The sequence below is a fragment of the Anomaloglossus baeobatrachus genome, chromosome 3, assembly GCF_048569485.1.
Source record: "Anomaloglossus baeobatrachus isolate aAnoBae1 chromosome 3, aAnoBae1.hap1, whole genome shotgun sequence".
NCBI lineage: Eukaryota > Metazoa > Chordata > Amphibia > Anura > Aromobatidae > Anomaloglossus > Anomaloglossus baeobatrachus.
The window spans coordinates 172,215,702-172,239,759 of NC_134355.1; the positions used below are offsets into that span (position 1 = coordinate 172,215,702).

General features: G+C 44.3%; 1 protein-coding gene across 3 annotated transcripts in view; it reads left to right on the top strand.

Annotated features, from left to right (window-relative positions):
- Positions 1-24,058, top strand: part of ACOXL (acyl-CoA oxidase like) — a 483,610-nt gene that overhangs the window by 315,958 nt on the left and 143,594 nt on the right. For all 3 annotated transcript variants that reach the window (XM_075338173.1, XM_075338174.1, XM_075338175.1), the window contains exon 15: positions 13,903-14,014. In XM_075338173.1, coding sequence (XP_075194288.1) covers positions 13,903-14,014 — 112 coding nt within the window. The remainder of the gene's footprint in view (positions 1-13,902; positions 14,015-24,058) is intronic.

Below are 24,058 nucleotides of genomic sequence, written 5' to 3' on the forward strand. Positions count from 1 at the left end.
AACTTCCCGGTCCATTTGTCAGCGTTTCCAGACTGAAAAGAACTTCTTGGATCGACTGGACACTATGGCTGAGACCTGGATTTATTTGTATGACCCTGAAAACAAGAAGCAGCCAAAAGAGTGGAGGCACAGTGGTTCTCCTCATCCAAAGAAGCTCAGGGTGCAAAAATCAGTCACAAAGGTGATGGCGTTTGTGTTCTGGGATAAGGCGGGCATGCTGCTAGTGGACTACCTTCAAAAGGGTTCCAGCATCAATGCAAAGTATTAGTATGAACTTTTGGACCAATTGAAGGAAGCTCTAAAGGCCAAAAGGCATGCTATCCAAAGTAATCTTGTTCCTGCAAGACCACGCCTCCACTCATGCTGCACAAGTGACCATGGCTTCCAGCTGGTTGACCACCCACTTTATTCACCAGATCTAGCTTCCTCTGACTATCATCTGTTTCCAATCCTGAAGAAACATCTCAAGGGTACCAAATTTCACACTATTTCTGATGCCATGTCTGCTACAGATGCCTGGTTTGAGGCACAACCGAAATCCTTCATTTTGCTAGACTTGCAGAACTTGAAATACCAAGTTGTAAGAAGTGTGTTGACAACAGTGCAGAGTATGGGGAATAAATGTAAAGTTTCATCATCCTATCTTGTTTCTTTCTGGGTAAAGCCAAAGACTTATCAGCAGCCCCTCGTATCTAGTTTATTTGACAGGACCAAATCCAGCAAATTATCTCCCCTTGTTGGTTCACCTACCACCTGAAAGTTGTAATTATCTTGAATTGTAGATAAGAAGTTGCAGCTTTTAGCACAACCCAATGATTTTATGTCCCATTGAATATCTGGATAGTTGAAATCCCCCATAATAAGGACCCGAATAATATTATTATTATTATTATTATTATTATTATTATTATTATTAGCTGCCTTTTCAATTTGTTGCATCATTTCATCCTCTACCTGTTCAATTATGTTAGGAGGCTTATAGCAAATTCCAATTAGCAGCTTTCCATTAATGCCCTCCCCGTGTACGTTTACCCATGCTGACCCTACGTTGCTGCAGATCCCCCAATGTTGTCATTGAGCACAGATCTTAGATTAGATTTGATAAGTATACACACCCCTCTACCTTTTTTGTCTTTCCTGTCCTTTCTGAATGTGGTGTAACCCTCTACATTTATCATCCAGTCATGACTCTCATCCAGCCAGGTTTCCGTAATACCCACCACATCGTAATCCATGGTTGACATAACAGTATTCAACTTATTAATTTTGTTTACAAGACTTCTTTGCATTTGCAAGCAGACATTTAATAGTAATAACACATTTCTTACTCCTCCCCTCCCTACTTTCCTCCTGCCCCCCGCCAAACCTGCCTTGACCCTTACTGTCTCACTCTCTGTCTACTCTATCTGTTTTCTGTCACTATTTAAAGGAGTTGTCCGACATAAACTCTAAAAAAAAAAAAAATGTAAGCTAATCTGTGCTATATTGCCATATAAAACACCCCTACATTATTTTTTATTTTTCTGACTTTTGTTCTTCTTCAATTATCCCTTTCGGCCCTGTGCGCACGCTGTGCTTTTTTTCCACGGTTTTTCTACGGTTTTGCTGCAGAAAATCTTCATAACCTTGCTGCAGTCCTTTCCCAGCAAAACCTATAGTAACCAAAAAATGCTGTGCCCACACTGCGTTTTTTTCACCAACAGGTTTTGCTGCGGAGTTTTTGCAGTAAAAAGAATGAGCTTGTCACTTTTTTTCCGCAGGTACCTGCGGTATTTTACCCCATTGACTGTAATGTAATTATGAAATACCGCAGGGAACAACGCAGGTAGCAAATTATGTGCGTTTCATTGCATTATTCCCGTGGTATTTCGCGTTTTGATTTTGATTGATTCTTCTTCCCTGTGAGGCTTCTCTTGGTACATTTACGCTTGTGAATAGCATCTGTAATGTCTCTCTGAAGCGTCCAACAGTAGTCTGCCATCATTGTAATGCTCCATCTTCCCTGGTATCTTCTTTCCATCTCTTTAATGTCCTGGTGGAATCGTTCACCTTGCTCTTCACTCACAGCTCCCAAATTTTCAGGAAAGTTCTCAAGGTGGGAATGGAGGAAATACACTTTCAAACTCATCAGGCAACCTAAAGCTTGAAATGCTTTCAGCATTCGTCCAACGATTTGTTTGTAGTCAGGGTCTTTGTTATTGCCTAAAAATTTCTCTACAACCTCTTTAAATGCGATCCACCTTTCTTTTTGAGGATGCGTCATGGTATTGATAAACTCTTCATCAGCTATAAGCCTTCTAATGTCTGGTCCGACGAACACACCTTCCTTCAATTTTGCCTTCGTGAGACCTGGAAACTTGGCGACCAAGTATTTGAAGTATTCTCCATCTGTTGGAAGTGTGTTAGAAGAACTTTATGGGGAGGAACCAAAGTTTCTCGGAGGACATTTTTTCCACAACTGTGAGCACCCTCGGCTGCCAAATCTTCTTGGTCCAGTGATTTTGTCAGTCTCGACTGTCCTATAGACACAGAAAACAAAGGTATTTGGTATACCCAGCTTGTTGCCCGAGCAGCATTCACAAGACTTTCAAATCCCCGCACACTTGCCAATCGTGGTCTTCATATTTAAGTTTACGAAGAACCAATTCCAAGTTCTCGTAGGTTTCCTTGAGGTGTACGGAATGACCTACAGGGAGGGAAGCATAAAAACCGCCGTTGTGGAGTAAAACTGCTTTGAGACTTCTGTTTGATGAATCTATAAATAGACGCCATTGCGCTGAATCATATTGGATTTTGAATTGACCCATCACACCTTCGACATCGATGCAATAAACCAACTTATCTTCCTGGGCAAAGTAAGTAACAAACTTGTCTTCACGATGTCTGAACCATGAAAAAGACACTCCTGGCAACAATAAATTCTTACTCTTGAGCCTTGAGCCGAGTAACTCAGCGGTATCTTTGGGAAGATTTAAGTCTCTTACCAAATCATTCATCTCCTCCTGGGAAAACAATTTTGGTCTTGTATCATCTTCAAAGTCAGAACTTGATTCATCTGGTTCAGGTATGACTCCACCTTCATCGGACATAGTTATCTCTTCCAAGGTAGCAGGGGCCTTGGGTACTGGTATATCTGTGCCATGGGGGATGGGACGAATTGCTGAGTGAATATTGAGGTATGAAATGGAATGCTTCCATTTTGAATTATACCCTTTCACATCGCATGAACAAAAGTAACAATCGTCACTATGGTTCTTTTGCTCTCGCCATACCATAGGAATCATAGTATGATAGTTTTTAAGGTTGAAGGGAGACTCTAAGGGCGGCTTTGCACGTTGCGACATTGCACGTGCGATGTCGATGGGGTCAAATCGAAAGTGACGCACATCCGGCGTCGCAGTCGATATCGCAGCGTGCAAATCCTTTTTGATACGATGAACGAGCGCAAAAGCGTCGTTATCGTATCATTGCTGCAGCCTCCGACATTTCCATAATGCCGGTGCAGCGACAGGTGCGATGTTGTTCCTCGCTCCTGTGGCAGCACACATCGTTGTGTGTGAAGCCGCAGGAGCGAGGAACATCTCCTTACCTGCCGCCGGCTGCAATGAGAAGGACGGAGGTGGGCGGGATGTTTACATCCTGCTCATCTCCGCCCCTCCACTTCAATTGGCCGTGTGACGTCGCTGTGACGCCGCACGACCCACCCCCTTAGGAAGGAGGCGGGTCGCCGGCCAGAGGGACGTTGCACGGCAGGTATGTGCGTGTGAAACTGCCGTAGTGATAATAATCGCTACGGCAGCTTTCACTAGATATTGCACATGCGACGGGGGCGGGGACTATCGCTGCAGCATCGGTAACACATTGTTACCGATGTCGCAGCGTGCAAAGCCCGCCTAAGTCCATCTAGTTCAACCTGTAGCCTAACATGTTGATCCAGAGGAAGGCAAAAAAACCCCAATGTGGCGAACAAGTTCCAATGGGGAAAAAATTTCCTTCCTGACTCCACATCCGGCAATCAGACTAGTTCCCTGGATCAATACCCTGTCATAAAATCTAATATACATAATTGGTAATATTACATTTTTCAAGAAAGGCGTCCAGGCTCTGCTTAAATGTTAGTAGTGAATCCCCATTAGTAATCCCATAACGGAAAGTTTTTTTCTTACCCTTGAACCAATTTCTTTATGAGGCGCCCAAGCTTTATCTTGATCTCCAAGCTTTAGTCCGAAATATGCGAAGTATACTTTTTTCACAAAGTCTGTAATATTCAGCTGTTGCTTCAACACTGTATATTCACCACAAATGGAACAAACTGTCAGGTGAATTAATACACTTCCGCTGAGCCATAATGCTAATTTTGGGAACCACGGTTGAATATGAAAAGCTAACATGAACTGAGATTAAAAAGTGTGAACAGGCGAGAACAAAGATAAAACAATTGAAACAAGCCCAGGCATGTCAGAGCCCGCTCATTCAGCTTGCAAAATGTTGATGCTGGTTTCATTAGCTCACTCTGAAAGTTATTTTCTTTGAAAGTTATATTTTTTGGCATTATATATCTTCAATGCATTGATGTGAATTAATTAATAGTAATTTTGACTTTCAAAACCCTAAAAAAAAAAGAAAAAAAAATTACTAAATTTGAAGAGCATTTTGCATTTTGTGGCAAATCCTGATGTCCAGGATTTTTTTCAATATTTTTTTCATTTTCAGCACACCAAAATACATGGAAATTAGATGAAAATAATCAAACAGCTTTTTAGTCGCAGACCGGTGTTATCTACCTATCGTTTATCTATCTATCTATCCATTATTTATCTATTTATCTATCTATCTATCTAAAAAGAAGGAAATGACAACACTTTTTTTTTTTCAACGTGCTTTATTGCATTGAAGGCATAAAAACACAGGTAAAAAAGCCGCGATAAAACTGCATGCGGTTTTCAGGTGCAGTTTGCTACGTTTTTTTGCCGCAGGTGCGGCAATCTTTCAGAGGGTGGGAAATTTTCTTAAGAAAATTCCATTTTCTAGTGCGCACAGGGCCTTATTCTCTGCATACACTTTATTTACCTGCAGCTCAGCCAAACATAAAATCTTCCTATGCCAAACTTTACAGTCAGGGCTGGCACTGCCCAGCCTCACTGTCCAGCCCCGCCCTCTGCACACTCATTGGCTGTCAGTAGTCTGCCCAGCACAGACCTCTAGGAGAGGACAACATGGGCACATATAATGTAATAATGTGCCCCATCCTTGCGTCCATCTTGTAATAAACGTGCCTATCCTATAGTATTGCACCCATCCTATAGTATTGTGCCCCATCCTTCTGCTCATCCTATAGTAATGTCCCCATGGGGCCTTCTTGTAGTAGTATCCCATATTGTGCCATTCTTCACACACGCAAAAAAAAAACAAAGACAAATCCTTCTCACCTTTCCTCGTTCCCTCGGTGGCCTGTTTGCTTCTTGCGGCTGCAGCCCCTTTGATGACCACTGCCAATGCAGTAGCTGACAGCGCTTTATATCAGAGGACAGATTCCCGGGCGCTGCACAGGGACGCGCTCTCTATGCAGATTCTACAGTGATCCGCTGCTGGCCTCTGATTGGTTGGCGACTGATCATTGCAGTAGCTGTATACAGAGCTCGCGTCTGAGCAGCGTCAGGGAATCTGCCTTCTGATATAAAGCACTGACTGAGTGGCCCCAGCACAGGCAGTGATCAGCAAAGGGGCCATGGGCCTATGCGCTGCAAGCAGCATCAGGGGCCACAGCTGACAGCGCTTTATATCAGAGGATAGATTCCCGGGCGCTGAACAGGGCTGAGCTCTCTATGTAGATTCTCCAGTGATCAGTTGCTGACATCTGATTGGCTGGCGGCTGATCATTGCAGTAGCTGTATACAGAGCTCGGTCCTGCGCAGTGCTTGGGAATCTGTCCTCTGATATAAAGCACTGACTACGCAGCCTCAGCACAGGCAGCGATCAACAAGGGGTCTGTTGGCCTGCGCGCCACAAGCAGCTTCAGGCGCCACACGCAGCTTACCGGCAGCGTCTTTGACACCACTGCACTACGGAATGTGTGGTAGGGTGTGGGAAAGGGGGGCGGGGAATCCACGCACGGTATCCACCCAGCAGGGCAGCATCATGTTGTCGACTGTGATGCCCATAAACAAGCTCCTGCCCCTGTTGACATGACTGTTGTTGATTTCCATGGTCCTGAGGAAGGGGACTTTATCCCAGAAACGCGTCGACCTGTAAAATAAATTACTAATATTAATCAACACTTTTTTGCATTGGTGGTAGCGCGGCAATACAATTCTTTCTTCAGTACCTTCCTGTTGACATGACGTCATAGGAAGCAGCAAAATCACGGTGGGAGCAGTCACATGACCGCTGTATGCTGGGGAGAGGGGCTGAATGCAGGGCAGGTAGGTAGTTGCTATCTACTTACCTGCCCCAATGTAGCCCAATTGTGAAATGACAAAAGAAAGGCAAAATAAGACAGATAACCCCTTTAATCACTAACAAATTACTGAATGGAATGATGTACAAGTTTATTAGTAGACATTTCTTATTTTATTTTTATTTATTTTTGGTATGGGGAATGTCATCAAAATATTACTAGTTATTTAAATAAATTTTGTATTTAACAGGTTTTTTTTGCCAATGTTCTTTTTTCCATATTACAATCTTTGAAATAAAAATTAGAAATCTTACAATTTTCATACTGACCACGGCATTTCTTTAGACTCTAATTTTCTTTTGTTTTAGTAAATTCACATGTACGCAGGATGCAAGGAAAACATTTTGACCTCATCTTTCTTTTTCATTTAAGAATCTAATGAACATGTGCAAATGTCTTTGTAAAGGGAAAGGAAGCAGGGTCGTCTGTGATATTACCTATGGTGTTTTGCGGATCCTTTTTTCTAAGCTGTGATTAGAGGTGTTATCAGGGAACCTGTCATCAGAAATTTAGCTTGAAACCTAAAAGTTTCCCCCTCTGCAGCTCCTGGGCTGCATTCTGGAGAGGTTCCTGTACTTTTTGTGGCCCCTTTTAAACCCAATTAAATTCTTTATAAACTTGTACCTTTTGCTATGTAAATTTTGTAAATCGTCCATGGGGGCGGGCTCTCTGCTGACCGTTGCTGTCCCTCCTGCACATTGACGCCGTCCCCCCACGCTCCATTTCATCCATCAGGACGCCGCCCACTGCGCCCGAGGTGCTGCCCACGCCAGGATCGCTGGTGACGTGTGTCACAAGCACGAGATTATGGGCGGCGCTGTGATTGCATCGCAAATGCCCGCCCATAATCTCGTGGACGCGCTTTCCCCCAATGCCTCCAGCGTTCTGCGCAAGCGCTCGCCGGCCAAATGCCCCGACGTCATCTTCTTCCCATCTTACCCTGCAGCAGGGCAAGATGGGAAAGAGGTGACGTCCGGTCATCTGGCAAGCAAGCGCTTGCGCAGAACGCTGGAGGAAGAGGGGAAAGTGCGGTCACGAGGTTATGGACGGCACTTGCTGATGACACTCACAACGCCGCTCATAACCTCGTGCCTTCGCAAAACGTCACCAGCGGTCACACGTGCACACAGTGCATAGTCCCGCTACAGTCGCACAGCGCATGCACGGGACCACGGGCGCCCAGGGGCGGCGTCCTGAGATATGAAATTCAGCATTGGGGGGCGGCGTAAATCTGCTGGAGGAACTGCAACGGTCAGCAGAGAGCCCGCCCCCATGGACGATTTACAAAATTTACATAGCAAAAGGTACAAGTTTATAAAGTATTTAATTTGGTTTAAAAGGGGCCACAAAAAGTACAGGAACCTTGCTAGAATGCAGCCCAGGAGCTGCAGAGGGGGAAACTTTTAGGTTTAAAGCAAAATTTCTGATGACAGGTTCCCTTTAACTTGTATTTAGCAAGTCTGTACACGTCTAGTCTGAATGTGGCCGGAAGTATGCATATGGCATGCTTATAGTCATGTGACCACTATCCCTCTGCCGACATCGGAGAACCCTCACTGTGCGTGATGAGGATTCTCAAGTCTACAGTCACATAGTGACTGCAGACTTTCTGGAAAAACCTACAAACCCCTTTAAGGTCTCAATTACATATGACTATTGTAATAATTTTTTTGAATTATCAGTATTTGTGAGTTAAAACCAGTGACTGTGGCTTTCATGTGTCCTTTGTTAGATACTGTATTAAAGGGGTGGTTCACCCATTTTTTTTATTTTCTGTATGAGTTCTACTTACCTTTCTAGGCGTTTTCTCCTTTGGCTTCTGTTTCCAGTTCTGGCACTGAGCGGCACTATCCTGCACGCTCAGTGCCGGTCACATGACCCCCTGGAGCTGTGGCCGCCAGCATCCTCTGACATCCCGGCATTTCCGGGCTCTCAAACTGGACGGGTACGTCAGAGGAGGCTGGCACCACTCAGATTGAGTGACAGGGCTGTGGGCGGTAACTACCGCACATCACAGCCCAGCATCGAGGGGAGGAGCCGGAGGACGTCACTGTGGAGCCGGCGTCCTGCAGATGGTGAGGCACGGGGCGCCAGTGTGCAGTACAGGGGGGGGTTCTTCAGCTGAATCCCCCCTGCACGTAAGTATGTGATCACACTGTCCACCCGCCCGCTCTGCTGCGATGTCAGGAGAGCGGCCGGTGTCGGGCAGTGTGATCACGTGCTCCTCCCAGCAGCACTGCAGGACGCAGCAAGACACTGACAGGCATGTCACCGCTGTGCTCTGCCATCTGTCCTGCTGCATGGGACCAACTGTCTGCACTCTGTCACCTGCACCACAAGTCACAGAGTGGAGACAGTTGGTAACAGAGCACCTCTGCCCCTCCCGTTCTTTCCCCACTCTCTTCTCTCTCCCCACTCTTCTCCCCCTCCCCTCTTCCCCCTCTTCTCTGCCCCCCTCTTATCCCTCTCTCCTCTCCCCTCTCTTTTCCCTCGCTCTCTTCCCCCCCCTCGCTCTCTCCCCCCCCTCGCTCTTTTCCTCCCCCCTGTGCTCTCTTTTCCTCCCCCCCGCACTCTTTTCCTCCCCCCTCGCTCTTTTCCTCCGCCCCTCGCTCTCTTTTCCTCCCCCACTCGCTCTTTTCCTCCCCCACTCGCTCTCTTTTCCTTTCCCCCCGCGCTCTCTTTTCCTTTCCCCCCGCACTCTCTTTTCCTTCCCCCCCGCGCTCTCTTTTCCTCCCCCCGCGCTTTCTTTTCCTCCCCCCCTCGCTCTCTTTTCCTCCCCCCCTCGCTCTCTTTTCCTCCCCCCCTCGCTCTCTTCCCCCCCCTTGCTCTCTTTTCCTTCCCCCCTTCCCCCCGCGCTCTTTTCCTTCCCCCCGCGCTCTCTTTTCCTCCCCCCTCGCTCTTTTCCTCCCCCCCTCGCTCTCTTTTCCTCCCCCCTCGCTCTCTTTTCCTCCCCCCCTCGCTCTCTTTTCCTCCCCCCCTCGCTCTCTTTTCCTCCCCCCGCTCTCTTTTCCTCCCCCCTCGCTTTCTTTTCCTCCCCCCCTCACTCTCTCTCTTTTCCCTCGCTCTCTCCTGGCATGGTCAGTACAGAAATCTCTCCATCGTGGAGGGGTGAGAGGGAGTAATAAACATGGAGTCCCTACTGTGTCTGTGTATTTATTTCTAATAAAGTATTTTTCTCTGTGTGGTCTTTTTTTTTTTTTTTTAAACCCTTTATTGGAGATTCTTAATGGCCAGGTCAAACTTGGCCTGACATTAAGAATCTCGGGCTTTATACCAGCTGGTAAAACATAGCTGGTATTAACCCCTTATTACCCAGCGTGCCACCTGCCACCAGGGCCACTGGAAGAGTTGGATACAGCGCCAGAAGATGGCGCTTCTATGAAAGCGCCATTTTCTGGGGCGGCTGTGGACTGCAATTCGCAGCAGGGGAGCCCAGAAAGTTTGGGCACCCTTCACTGCGGATTCCAATCCCCAGCTGCCTAGTTGTACCTGGCTGGACTCAAAAATTCGACGAAGCCCATGTCATTTTTTTTTTTTAATTATTTCATGAAATTCATGAAATAAAAAAATAAAGGGCTTCTCTATACTTTTGGTTTCCAGCCGAGTACAAATAGGCAGCTGGGGGTTGGGGGCAGCCCGTAGCTGCCTGCTGTACCTACAAAAATATGGCGAAGCCCACATCATTTTTTTAAAATAGTTTTCAGGCAAAAACCTTTTATAAAAAAAAAAATGCTTCCCTGGATTTCTATTGCCAGTGAAAGTAACACCAAGCAGCGGGGGTTAGCAGCCAGTAGCTGCTTGGGTTACCCTTAACAATAGAAAATGCAGCGGGAGCCCACAAACAATGTGATTTTTTGTTTGTTTGGTTTTTTTTAAGTGAATTTTTTAAAAAAAAATTGACATGGGCTTTGCCCATCGAGCACCAAAGCATTTTACTGCTCAATTCATCCCAAGTAATCAGATGACTCCAGTGTCGGCCGATTACTTGTTCTGTGTCCCCCTGCATCCATTGCAGCGTGTACGGGCTGTGAGGTCAGTGGAGTTCACTCCAGCACTGGAGTCAGCTGATCTGAACGCAGCTGAACTCCAGCCTGCACACGCTGCGATGGATGCAGGGGGACATAGAACAAGTAAGGTCTAAGCCACACGGCGAGAAACACAGTGCGAGTGGAGTGCGATAAAACATCGCATTCCACTCGGACCAATATTAGCCTGTGTGTTAGCGCACATGAGTGATTATTTTCTCCGCCCTAATTGGACCGAGAAAACAATCGCAGCATGCTGCAACTGTAATGCAAGACTCTCTCTTTTACCCATTCAAGTGTATGTGGTGAGAGAAAAATCACACTGCACTTGCGGTACATCGGTGGACTACGGAGGAGAGAGGGAGAGAAATCCCTCCCACCCCTCCTCAGTGCTGGCCCACCCCTCGAGTGGCGGACCGCCCCCCGCAGCTGAGGTCTGCTCGCACAGTCGGACCTCAGTCGCAGGGACACACGCATGACACTCAGCTCTGCTGTACTGAGCGTGAGCCGAGTGTAATGCGAGGGGATCGCAGTAATCCCCGTGTTGCCCCAGCCTGATCGGCCGACACTTGAGTCAGCTGATCTGAACTCAGCTGAACTCCTGTACACACAGCCCGCACACACAGCCTGCACATGGTCACATGTGATCGGCAGCAGGCAGCGACTGCTGTTAAGGCTACATTCACATGACCGTTACGTTTTTGCGGGCCACAAAAAACGGTCCTTTTGTTTCACGGATGCATCCTAGTGGCATCCGTGTGACATCTGCGTGCCTTCCGGGTTTTTTTGCGGACCGCAAAAAAACGGAAGCAGCAAGAAAGATAAATAGATGAGTAGATATAGAGATGGATAGATAGATATAGAGACAGAGGTATAGAGGGATGGATGAATGAATGAATGAATGAATGAATAGAGGGCTGGATAGATAGATAGATAAGAAAGACATATATAATGTCCTACCCCCCTGCATATTCTAAGCTAGCACCCTTTTGTGACTGTCATGTGGCACTAAGGTGCTTAGTCTTGTATTTAGCCAAAAAATAATTAAATAAAAAAAAAATGACATGCGGTCCCCCTATCTTTTGTAGCCAGCTAGGGTAAAGCAAACGGCTGCAGCCTGCAAACCACAGCTGGCAGCTTCACCTTGGCTGGTAATCCAAAACAGAGGCCCCCCCACACTGTTATTTTAAATTAACTAAATAATTTAAAACAAAAAACACGGGGTCCCCCGAAATTGGATCACCAGCCAAGGTAAAGCGGACAGCTGTGGTCTGGTATTCTCAGACTAGGGAGGTTCTCCGTTATTGGACACTCCCCAGCCTAAAAATAGCAGGCTGCAGCCGCCCCAGAAGTAGCGCATCCATTAGATGTGCCAGTCCTGGTGCTTCGCGCCAGCTCATCCCGTTGCCCTGGTGCGGTGGCAAACGGGGTAATATATGGGGTTAATACCAGATGTGTAATGTCACTTGGCATCAAGCCCTGGAGTTAGTGATGTCAGGCGTGTATCAGATACCCGACATCACCAACCCAGGCAGTAATAAAAAAAAAAAAAAATAAACAACAAACACATTTTTATTTGAAAAAACAGTCCCCAACACATTCCCTCTTTCACCAATTTATTAGAAAGAAAAACAAATCCAGGTCTGGTGTAATACAAGGGGGTCCCACGATGATCCATACCATAGTCAATGTCCCAGTCAATGAAGAACAGAATGTTCCCTATTTGCTGGGAGAGACGTGCAGTGACCTGAGCTAACATCAATAGGTCAGCCCAGGTCACTTCAGGGCATGACGAGTGCTGCTATCAGGAGGTTAGCGAGGTATATTACCTGCGATGATCGCTGAACTCCTGACAGCAGCGCTGTCACCGAGTTCAATGACCACCGCCTTCACAAACCAAGTATCGCGAGCGGCCCGTGACGTCACCACTAGTCACAGTCTCGGGTCGACAGCGAGAGGTGATGTGACAAGCGGCGGGCATAGAAGGCAGTGACGACCGCTGACGTCAGGAGGGCAGGACTTCATCACCGTATGTAATGAACTTACTAACCTCCTGACGGTAGTGCTTGTCATCCCCGCGGCTGCTGACACTGCAGTGCGGGCCGCTGCTGACACTGCTGAGCGGGCAGCCGCGGGGCTGGGGCTGGAGCGGGACACTGACTGCACGGGCACCCAACGGAAGTCACATGGAAGTGCTTCCGTGTTGCTTCCGGGAATTTTGCGGACCCATTGACTTGTATTGAGTCACGGTTCGTTATTACGGAACAGAATAGGACATGTTCCATAATAACGGAGCGGACATACGGCATCCGATGTGTTTTTTTTTTTTGTAGGATCGGATGCACATGGAAGTGCTACCGCGTGCCATCCGATCCTACACAAAAGACATTGAAAAGATGGTCCTGTCTGTGGGGCCGCAAAAAAACAGGAACTGACCAGGACAAACGGAACGGTCATGTGAATGAGCCCACCTGGAGCCATTGCAGCGTGTGCGGGCTGTGAGATCAGGAGTCAGCTGACTCCAGCGCCGGCCGATAAATTCTGTGTCCCGCTGCAGAAAGATCCGGTAAAATAACGGTTGCATGCGCTGCACATTTAATCCACAGGATCCGGTCATATGCGGTTTGCGGATGATATGGACGACACACAGACTAGGCAAGAGGGAAAAAAGCAATCTCATCACCCCATCACTTTTTTTTCCACAATTATTTTTTTCACATGTTGCGCCGGCGAATAATCATAATTTCTGTGTATACACACACACACTCACTCACTCACTCACACTCACGCACAAACACTCACAAAAACACACACACACTCACACACACTTTCTTCCCCTGGTTGTGTGCAGAGCTGGCAGCTTCGGATGTCTCTGTGATTTCTCTCATCCACCCAGGGAAGAGGCAGGGAGGAGGCTTTGGGTGGAGATCTGAGGGGGGTGTATTAGATAAGCTAGACACCGCCCTAGAGCCACAAAGAATTCTGGAACTTGTAGGAACTGAACACAGGAAGTCAGAGGAGAGATTAACCCCATCAGAGCTGGAGCCAGCAATGAGCATGTGCTGCTAGTGCACAATAAAACCTAATTTTGCTGAAAAAACATAATAGATGTGTTGAGGGGCACATATTAGCAAGATTTATCAGAAAAAAAAAATCAGTTTTGGTAACTGGACAACTTCTTTAATGATTAGTACTCAAAAATTGTGCGTTGTGTTCTCCGTGTAATTATACTATATTCATAAATTGAAAACTATATATTGAGAAATATAATAGTTAACTTGTACTTATGGTTTCATTCAATGTGTGTTGAACTGCAGCTGGGGGTAGTAAATTTCTAATTATATACATATTATTTTTTTTATCTAGCCTTCATATTTAGTTTCATATTGTAGCTAACCATGGTGTTTTTTTCTCCTCCAGTATCTTGGCAATCAGTTCAGATAAAATCAGCAACTTGATATTCTTTTTAAAAGCCGTCAATTTTCGGGAGAGGGTACTACAGCGTGGGCTGGCTGCCAGGCTTTACAACAAGGTAATGCCTTAAATTAACTCTTTATTGCAAACATTAGAAGCAAATGTGATTCATATTCACATGTCATGTTTGATTATGTTACTTGTTATGGACATTTTATTAGTAACCGGATTCATGCCAGTATATAAGTTGGCTTTATGAACAAATCCATCGCTATGTAACAGTAAGAAATTACTAAAGCCTTTATCTGGTGTACCAAATAGTTATCTTTATATTTTCCCAATGGGAAAACAATATGCAAGACATTAGTGTTTATGGATACCTTTCACATGGATATTATGATTTTAAGTTTGCTAGTGGTGAGCTTGAATTGCAGTTTCAATTCCTTACTGTATTTCCAGAACTGTTTTACAGTCTACAACTTGCTCTGAGTTTTAACGTTTCTAATGTCGCACCTATGGTGTTTTTAGGGTGATGTGCAGTGTTAGTTTTTCACCACACATAGCATTCGCATTTGGCCCGAAAAGTTCTACTTTGGTCTCATCTGGCCAGACGACAGAACTGTCAAATTGCATAATGTGCGTGCCATGACAATTGTAAGAATACGAAATGAAGTCCATCCATTCATTCAAAAGCCAAGAGGTGGACGCCCAGGCAAAATATTGGCATCCACAAGTCGGCTCATGACATGGTCTATCCTTTCTGGTGTGACAAACACTGCAGTGGAGGTGACTTCTATGCTTCGTAATACCATGTTTCCCTGAAAATAAGACATTGTCTTCTATTATTTTTTTCCCCGAAAAATGTGCTAGGGCTTATTTTTAGGGTAGCCCTTATTTCCGGGAAACACGAGTTGGGTTAAGTTTGCCCCCCAGAAAGGGCAGACCCTCCTCCCACCCCTCCACCCCCGTTTTTGGAGAATCCTACTTACCAGATCCTGGACATCTGAGTCGCTCCCAGGTCCTCCTGCGATTTACAGCGGGTGCTAACAGCAGGTTTGCTCCACACTGGTCCTTCCCTGCTTCTGACTGGCACACACACATCACATCGCACACACACACACACACACACACACAACATCCAATAATACCGTCTTGCTTCTGGTCGTCAGGAGGACTTGGGACGTAGTGCAGTAGAGCACGAAGACCTGTGGTGGAATGCATCACTACGTTCCACCGCAAGTCCTCGATGCATTCCACCGCAAGTCCTTGCATTCCTCTGAATCCCAGGTCCCCAGAGCAGTAAGGTATCACCGATGTGTATGTGTGTGCGTTCCACCGAAGGTCCTCGATAGTTCCACAGCAGGTCCTCCCGTTCAGTGTCTGGTGAGTATGATTGCGGGGTCTTCTGTTTTCTTTCTTCTCTCTTTTGGGGGTGTCTGCTTTCTATAATGAAATGTCTTTCAGCATTCTTTAACTTTTTAGCTGCATGGGCACTTCATTATTGAACTGCAACTTGGGCTTATTTTGGGGGTAGGACTTATGTTTAAGCCTAAAGGGGGCTTTACATGGTAGCGATATCGCTAGCAATTTGTAGCGATAGCGAGCGTGTAAGTACCCGCCCCCGTCGCGCATGCGATTGTTTGTGATCGCTGCCGTAGCGAACATTATCGCTACGGCAGCGTCACACGTACTTACCTGGTCGTCGTCGTCGCTGTGACTGCCGAACAATCCCTCCTTCAAGGGGGAGGGACGTTCGGCATCACAGCGACGTCACCGCAACGTCACTAAGCGGCCGGCCAATCAAAGCGGAGGGGCGGAGATGAGCAGGACGTAACATCCTGCCCACCTCCTTCCTTCCGCATTGTGGCCGGCGGCAAGTAAGGGGACGTTCCTCGCTCCTGCGGTGTCACACATAGCGATGTGTACTGCCGCAGGAGCGACGAACCACCTGCATAAACAACCCTTACCGATTTTTGAGTTTGGGACGACCTCTCCATGGTGAACGCTTTTCACCATTTTTGAGGTCGCTTTAGGTCGCTGGTCAGTGTCACACGCTGCGATATCGTTAATGACGCCGGATGTGCGTCACTAACAACTTGACCCCGACGACAAAACATTAACGATATCGTAGCTTGTAAAGCCCCCTTTACTCCGAAAAGGCCGAAAATCTTGCTAGGGCTTATTTTTGGGGTAGGGCTTATTTTCGAGGAAACATGGTAGTGAGATGACAGACGTTCATGCAAGCATTGTTTGACGCACAAGTCTGGAATGGTCGCCCGAAAAAAAGTGAACAAGCCTTTACTTTAATATCGTCATAACAAGTGTCTTCTTGAGTTTGCAAAAATATACGAAAAGTGGACAGTAGAAGATTGCAAATAGATAATTTGCAGTTTTGAGATGAAAGTCAATAGACTAGGCTCTGATAAGTGCTAATGGGTCTGTAGGAAGCAAGGGAAAAAGGCACTATTGTATCAAGAAATAGAAGCAACTGTCACGTTTGGTGGAGGAAGCCGGATGATATGGGGTTATTTCATAGCCAAAGGCATTGAATGCTTGACCGGGGCAATGGTTGTGTCAGTGATGCGCTGTATGTGAGTATCCTTCAAGATGAGTTACTTCATATACTTTCAAGTACTATGGGTATGAAAAGGCAGAGCAGCTGGAAAACAACCCGAAGCATCAAGATTGGCGAAGAAATGGTTCAGTGACAATGAAGCAGAGATGCCGGATTGTCCCCCGCAGTCCCCAAACCTTAGAGGGAATCTGTTAGGTGCAATATGCATCTAAAACAAGAAGCAGTTCTGGGTGCATATTGCTAATCCCTGACTAGCAGTCTCAGCCTATAGTAGCATAGATAAAGGGATCTTTAGTATTTCTAAAGATCCTATATGATATGCTAATGTTACTTCCCCTGGCTAGTCGACCCCCATAGCATGTTAGCACGCCCTTGTGGGTGTACTAACATGCTAATGAATGTGCAGCATCAGAGTATGGTTGTGTTCACCTCTCTGCTGTAATCACGTCCGAGTCCTGAATTCCTATCAGTCCACATGATCCCGGACTGTCGGGCATGTGCACTACATGGGTTTGAAGCCAGGACTCGTACAACCAGGTTAATAGGGCGCATAACCGCTGGGTGTACGAGTCATGGCTTCAAACCCATGTAGTGCACCATGCACACTTAGCCGAGAACCAGGCCTCTGACGCTGCGCATTCATTTGCATGGTAGCTCACCCACAGAGGCATGCTACCATGTTAAGGGGGGCGACTAGTAATGGGAAGTAACGCCCTCACGACTAGTACTTTTTCTAAAGATCCCTTTATCTATGCTACTATAGGCTGAGACTGCTAGGCAGCAATTGGCAATATGCACCCAGAACTGCTTGTGGTTCTGGGTGTATATTGCATCTGACAGGTTCACTTTATGCCAATTGAACACTTGTGGAAAGAAAAACCAAGGGAAAAATTATGAACATATACCCTGCTGTAACTAAATAAAAGCATAGTGTATATAAACATAGGGTACTTAGTAAACACTGGTTTTGATAAAAAAAAAAGCATAAAGCCATCCCACCACATCACAGTGTACCCAGTCGGAACAGTACCTACACTCTCTAATATTAAAACCTCATCATGGGTCTAAAATAGGCCTCAATGTGAATAAGGGCTGAGAGCGACTGGGTTCCAACAGGACACACAGCCATGGGATGCACAGAATAAAAATGCCCAGCTCACTGAGAGGGAAGGCCACACCCTATTTGTACTAAATAAAATAGACTACATAAAAACAAAAAAGTGAGCTGGAAATGATCAATATGCACCAACATTGTGAACGTTTAGAAAAGACCTGGGATCAGATTTTGGTTGATACATGCTTGAGTTTGATCGAGAGCATGCCCAAAAGGATTCAGGCAGGGTTGAAAACCAAAGGTGGATTTACAAAATAGTAACCAAATTATAAAAATTAAAATTTAGAGTTTTAGAAGCAGTGACAATACAGTGACCTCACAAGAATCTGCATAACTAATCATATGCTAAATAGTTGCAAGTCAAATGTATGTATGAGATAGCCAAGATGATTGTGTTTGAATGCGATACTACCATCACTTTAATGCTGTAGGCGATGGTGAGATATGGAGCATGAAATTCAAAAGTTAAAAAAATTGTTACCCTTTTGCTTGTCAGTGTTTTTTTTTTTAAGTTTGTGGATGTAATGGGAAAAAATATGGAAAAGTTCACAGGCTATGAATACTTTTTCAACACTGTAAGTTCTCATTCCTCATGTTGGGCGCTGACATAAGAAGGAAATATGAAACATCTACTGAGGTTAGACAACAGTTTTGCTTTTTATTTTTCTGTAGGAATACTATATTGTTAACAGAATTGTGTATTACATAAGAGTTACATGTCAATCAGTTGTCATATTTCAAGATAACATTGATTTGTATCTATGTCAAGAATTTAAATTTGTTAGGTGTGTTCTTCTATAAGGTGTAAAATGGTCACTGGTAAAATCCTGGAGGGGAGATATGTTTCACCAAGGTTGATAGTTTCAGTGATGTGAATCCTGGATGCAGGCTCCAGCATTTTATGTGCGGAGAGTATTAAGTGCTGTTTTTTGTAAACAGTCAGAGATGGGTGGTATGGGGAGATAAGGTATGCACACCAGTGACTATGGAAGGGGAATACATGGAATAGCAGAAACTGCTGTGTGAATACTGACATGAAAAATTCAATAGCTATTTGTAAGAATGAAATGTGAAAAATGGAACCTGCATTACTGCCATGAATATATGAATAAAGAGAAATTTAGCTACTGAATTGATCAATGCAGAAGAGCCCCAACACTACGCCAAAGTATTTCTCTACGTTGGGGTCCCTAGCTTGTGTGTGTCCTCTCATGCAGTTAAAAAACTTACCGTGTATGGGACGCTGAGACCCAGGCTATATATGCGTATAATGTGGATTGGCAATAGGTGTGTATGGGGAGGGTTCACAAACGAAAAACTACTAACATTAAGGAATAACGTTTGGAACTCCATTCTATGTCTGAACTGGGTGCAAAAAACCTAAAAAACATCACTATGGGGAGATAAGGTATGCACACCAGTGACTATGGAAGGGGAATACATGGAATAGCAGAAACTGCTGTGTGAATACTGACATGAAAAATTCAATAGCTATTTGTAAGAATGAAATGTGAAAAATGGAACCTGCATTACTGCCATGAATATATGAATAAAGAGAAATTTAGCTACTGAATTGATCAATGCAGAAGAGCCCCAACACTACGCCAAAGTATTTCTCTACGTTGGGGTCCCTAGCTTGTGTGTGTCCTCTCATGCAGTTAAAAAACTTACCGTGTATGGGACGCTGAGACCCAGGCTATATATGCGTATAATGTGGATTGGCAATAGGTGTGTATGGGGAGGGTTCACAAACGAAAAACTACTAACATTAAGGAATAACGTTTGGAACTCCATTCTATGTCTGAACTGGGTGCAAAAAACCTAAAAAACATCACTATGGGGAGATAAGGTATGCACACCAGTGACTATGGAAGGGGAATACATGGAATAGCAGAAACTGCTGTGTGAATACTGACATGAAAAATTCAATAGCTATTTGTAAGAATGAAATGTGAAAAATGGAACCTGCATTACTGCCATGAATATATGAATAAAGAGAAATTTAGCTACTGAATTGATCAATGCAGAAGAGCCCCAACACTACGCCAAAGTATTTCTCTACGTTGGGGTCCCTAGCTTGTGTGTGTCCTCTCATGCAGTTAAAAAACTTACCGTGTATGGGACGCTGAGACCCAGGCTATATATGCGTATAATGTGGATTGGCAATAGGTGTGTATGGGGAGGGTTCACAAACGAAAAACTACTAACATTAAGGAATAACGTTTGGAACTCCATTCTATGTCTGAACTGGGTGCAAAAAACCTAAAAAACATCACTATGGGGAGATAAGGTATGCACACCAGTGACTATGGAAGGGGAATACATGGAATAGCAGAAACTGCTGTGTGAATACTGACATGAAAAATTCAATAGCTATTTGTAAGAATGAAATGTGAAAAATGGAACCTGCATTACTGCCATGAATATATGAATAAAGAGAAATTTAGCTACTGAATTGATCAATGCAGAAGAGCCCCAACACTACGCCAAAGTATTTCTCTACGTTGGGGTCCCTAGCTTGTGTGTGTCCTCTCATGCAGTTAAAAAACTTACCGTGTATGGGACGCTGAGACCCAGGCTATATATGCGTATAATGTGGATTGGCAATAGGTGTGTATGGGGAGGGTTCACAAACGAAAAACTACTAACATTAAGGAATAACGTTTGGAACTCCATTCTATGTCTGAACTGGGTGCAAAAAACCTAAAAAACATCACTATGGGGAGATAAGGTATGCACACCAGTGACTATGGAAGGGGAATACATGGAATAGCAGAAACTGCTGTGTGAATACTGACATGAAAAATTCAATAGCTATTTGTAAGAATGAAATGTGAAAAATGGAACCTGCATTACTGCCATGAATATATGAATAAAGAGAAATTTAGCTACTGAATTGATCAATGCAGAAGAGCCCCAACACTACGCCAAAGTATTTCTCTACGTTGGGGTCCCTAGCTTGTGTGTGTCCTCTCATGCAGTTAAAAAACTTACCGTGTATGGGACGCTGAGACCCAGGCTATATATGCGTATAATGTGGATTGGCAATAGGTGTGTATGGGGAGGGTTCACAAACGAAAAACTACTAACATTAAGGAATAACGTTTGGAACTCCATTCTATGTCTGAACTGGGTGCAAAAAACCTAAAAAACATCACTATGGGGAGATAAGGTATGCACACCAGTGACTATGGAAGGGGAATACATGGAATAGCAGAAACTGCTGTGTGAATACTGACATGAAAAATTCAATAGCTATTTGTAAGAATGAAATGTGAAAAATGGAACCTGCATTACTGCCATGAATATATGAATAAAGAGAAATTTAGCTACTGAATTGATCAATGCAGAAGAGCCCCAACACTACGCCAAAGTATTTCTCTACGTTGGGGTCCCTAGCTTGTGTGTGTCCTCTCATGCAGTTAAAAAACTTACCGTGTATGGGACGCTGAGACCCAGGCTATATATGCGTATAATGTGGATTGGCAATAGGTGTGTATGGGGAGGGTTCACAAACGAAAAACTACTAACATTAAGGAATAACGTTTGGAACTCCATTCTATGTCTGAACTGGGTGCAAAAAACCTAAAAAACATCACTATGGGGAGATAAGGTATGCACACCAGTGACTATGGAAGGGGAATACATGGAATAGCAGAAACTGCTGTGTGAATACTGACATGAAAAATTCAATAGCTATTTGTAAGAATGAAATGTGAAAAATGGAACCTGCATTACTGCCATGAATATATGAATAAAGAGAAATTTAGCTACTGAATTGATCAATGCAGAAGAGCCCCAACACTACGCCAAAGTATTTCTCTACGTTGGGGTCCCTAGCTTGTGTGTGTCCTCTCATGCAGTTAAAAAACTTACCGTGTATGGGACGCTGAGACCCAGGCTATATATGCGTATAATGTGGATTGGCAATAGGTGTGTATGGGGAGGGTTCACAAACGAAAAACTACTAACATTAAGGAATAACGTTTGGAACTCCATTCTATGTCTGAACTGGGTGCAAAAAACCTAAAAAACATCACTATGGGGAGATAAGGTATGCACACCAGTGACTATGGAAGGGGAATACATGGAATAGCAGAAACTGCTGTGTGAATACTGACATGAAAAATTCAATAGCTATTTGTAAGAATGAAATGTGAAAAATGGAACCTGCATTACTGCCATGAATATATGAATAAAGAGAAATTTAGCTACTGAATTGATCAATGCAGAAGAGCCCCAACACTACGCCAAAGTATTTCTCTACGTTGGGGTCCCTAGCTTGTGTGTGTCCTCTCATGCAGTTAAAAAACTTACCGTGTATGGGACGCTGAGACCCAGGCTATATATGCGTATAATGTGGATTGGCAATAGGTGTGTATGGGGAGGGTTCACAAACGAAAAACTACTAACATTAAGGAATAACGTTTGGAACTCCATTCTATGTCTGAACTGGGTGCAAAAAACCTAAAAAACATCACTATGGGGAGATAAGGTATGCACACCAGTGACTATGGAAGGGGAATACATGGAATAGCAGAAACTGCTGTGTGAATACTGACATGAAAAATTCAATAGCTATTTGTAAGAATGAAATGTGAAAAATGGAACCTGCATTACTGCCATGAATATATGAATAAAGAGAAATTTAGCTACTGAATTGATCAATGCAGAAGAGCCCCAACACTACGCCAAAGTATTTCTCTACGTTGGGGTCCCTAGCTTGTGTGTGTCCTCTCATGCAGTTAAAAAACTTACCGTGTATGGGACGCTGAGACCCAGGCTATATATGCGTATAATGTGGATTGGCAATAGGTGTGTATGGGGAGGGTTCACAAACGAAAAACTACTAACATTAAGGAATAACGTTTGGAACTCCATTCTATGTCTGAACTGGGTGCAAAAAACCTAAAAAACATCACTATGGGGAGATAAGGTATGCACACCAGTGACTATGGAAGGGGAATACATGGAATAGCAGAAACTGCTGTGTGAATACTGACATGAAAAATTCAATAGCTATTTGTAAGAATGAAATGTGAAAAATGGAACCTGCATTACTGCCATGAATATATGAATAAAGAGAAATTTAGCTACTGAATTGATCAATGCAGAAGAGCCCCAACACTACGCCAAAGTATTTCTCTACGTTGGGGTCCCTAGCTTGTGTGTGTCCTCTCATGCAGTTAAAAAACTTACCGTGTATGGGACGCTGAGACCCAGGCTATATATGCGTATAATGTGGATTGGCAATAGGTGTGTATGGGGAGGGTTCACAAACGAAAAACTACTAACATTAAGGAATAACGTTTGGAACTCCATTCTATGTCTGAACTGGGTGCAAAAAACCTAAAAAACATCACTATGGGGAGATAAGGTATGCACACCAGTGACTATGGAAGGGGAATACATGGAATAGCAGAAACTGCTGTGTGAATACTGACATGAAAAATTCAATAGCTATTTGTAAGAATGAAATGTGAAAAATGGAACCTGCATTACTGCCATGAATATATGAATAAAGAGAAATTTAGCTACTGAATTGATCAATGCAGAAGAGCCCCAACACTACGCCAAAGTATTTCTCTACGTTGGGGTCCCTAGCTTGTGTGTGTCCTCTCATGCAGTTAAAAAACTTACCGTGTATGGGACGCTGAGACCCAGGCTATATATGCGTATAATGTGGATTGGCAATAGGTGTGTATGGGGAGGGTTCACAAACGAAAAACTACTAACATTAAGGAATAACGTTTGGAACTCCATTCTATGTCTGAACTGGGTGCAAAAAACCTAAAAAACATCACTATGGGGAGATAAGGTATGCACACCAGTGACTATGGAAGGGGAATACATGGAATAGCAGAAACTGCTGTGTGAATACTGACATGAAAAATTCAATAGCTATTTGTAAGAATGAAATGTGAAAAATGGAACCTGCATTACTGCCATGAATATATGAATAAAGAGAAATTTAGCTACTGAATTGATCAATGCAGAAGAGCCCCAACACTACGCCAAAGTATTTCTCTACGTTGGGGTCCCTAGCTTGTGTGTGTCCTCTCATGCAGTTAAAAAACTTACCGTGTATGGGACGCTGAGACCCAGGCTATATATGCGTATAATGTGGATTGGCAATAGGTGTGTATGGGGAGGGTTCACAAACGAAAAACTACTAACATTAAGGAATAACGTTTGGAACTCCATTCTATGTCTGAACTGGGTGCAAAAAACCTAAAAAACATCACTATGGGGAGATAAGGTATGCACACCAGTGACTATGGAAGGGGAATACATGGAATAGCAGAAACTGCTGTGTGAATACTGACATGAAAAATTCAATAGCTATTTGTAAGAATGAAATGTGAAAAATGGAACCTGCATTACTGCCATGAATATATGAATAAAGAGAAATTTAGCTACTGAATTGATCAATGCAGAAGAGCCCCAACACTACGCCAAAGTATTTCTCTACG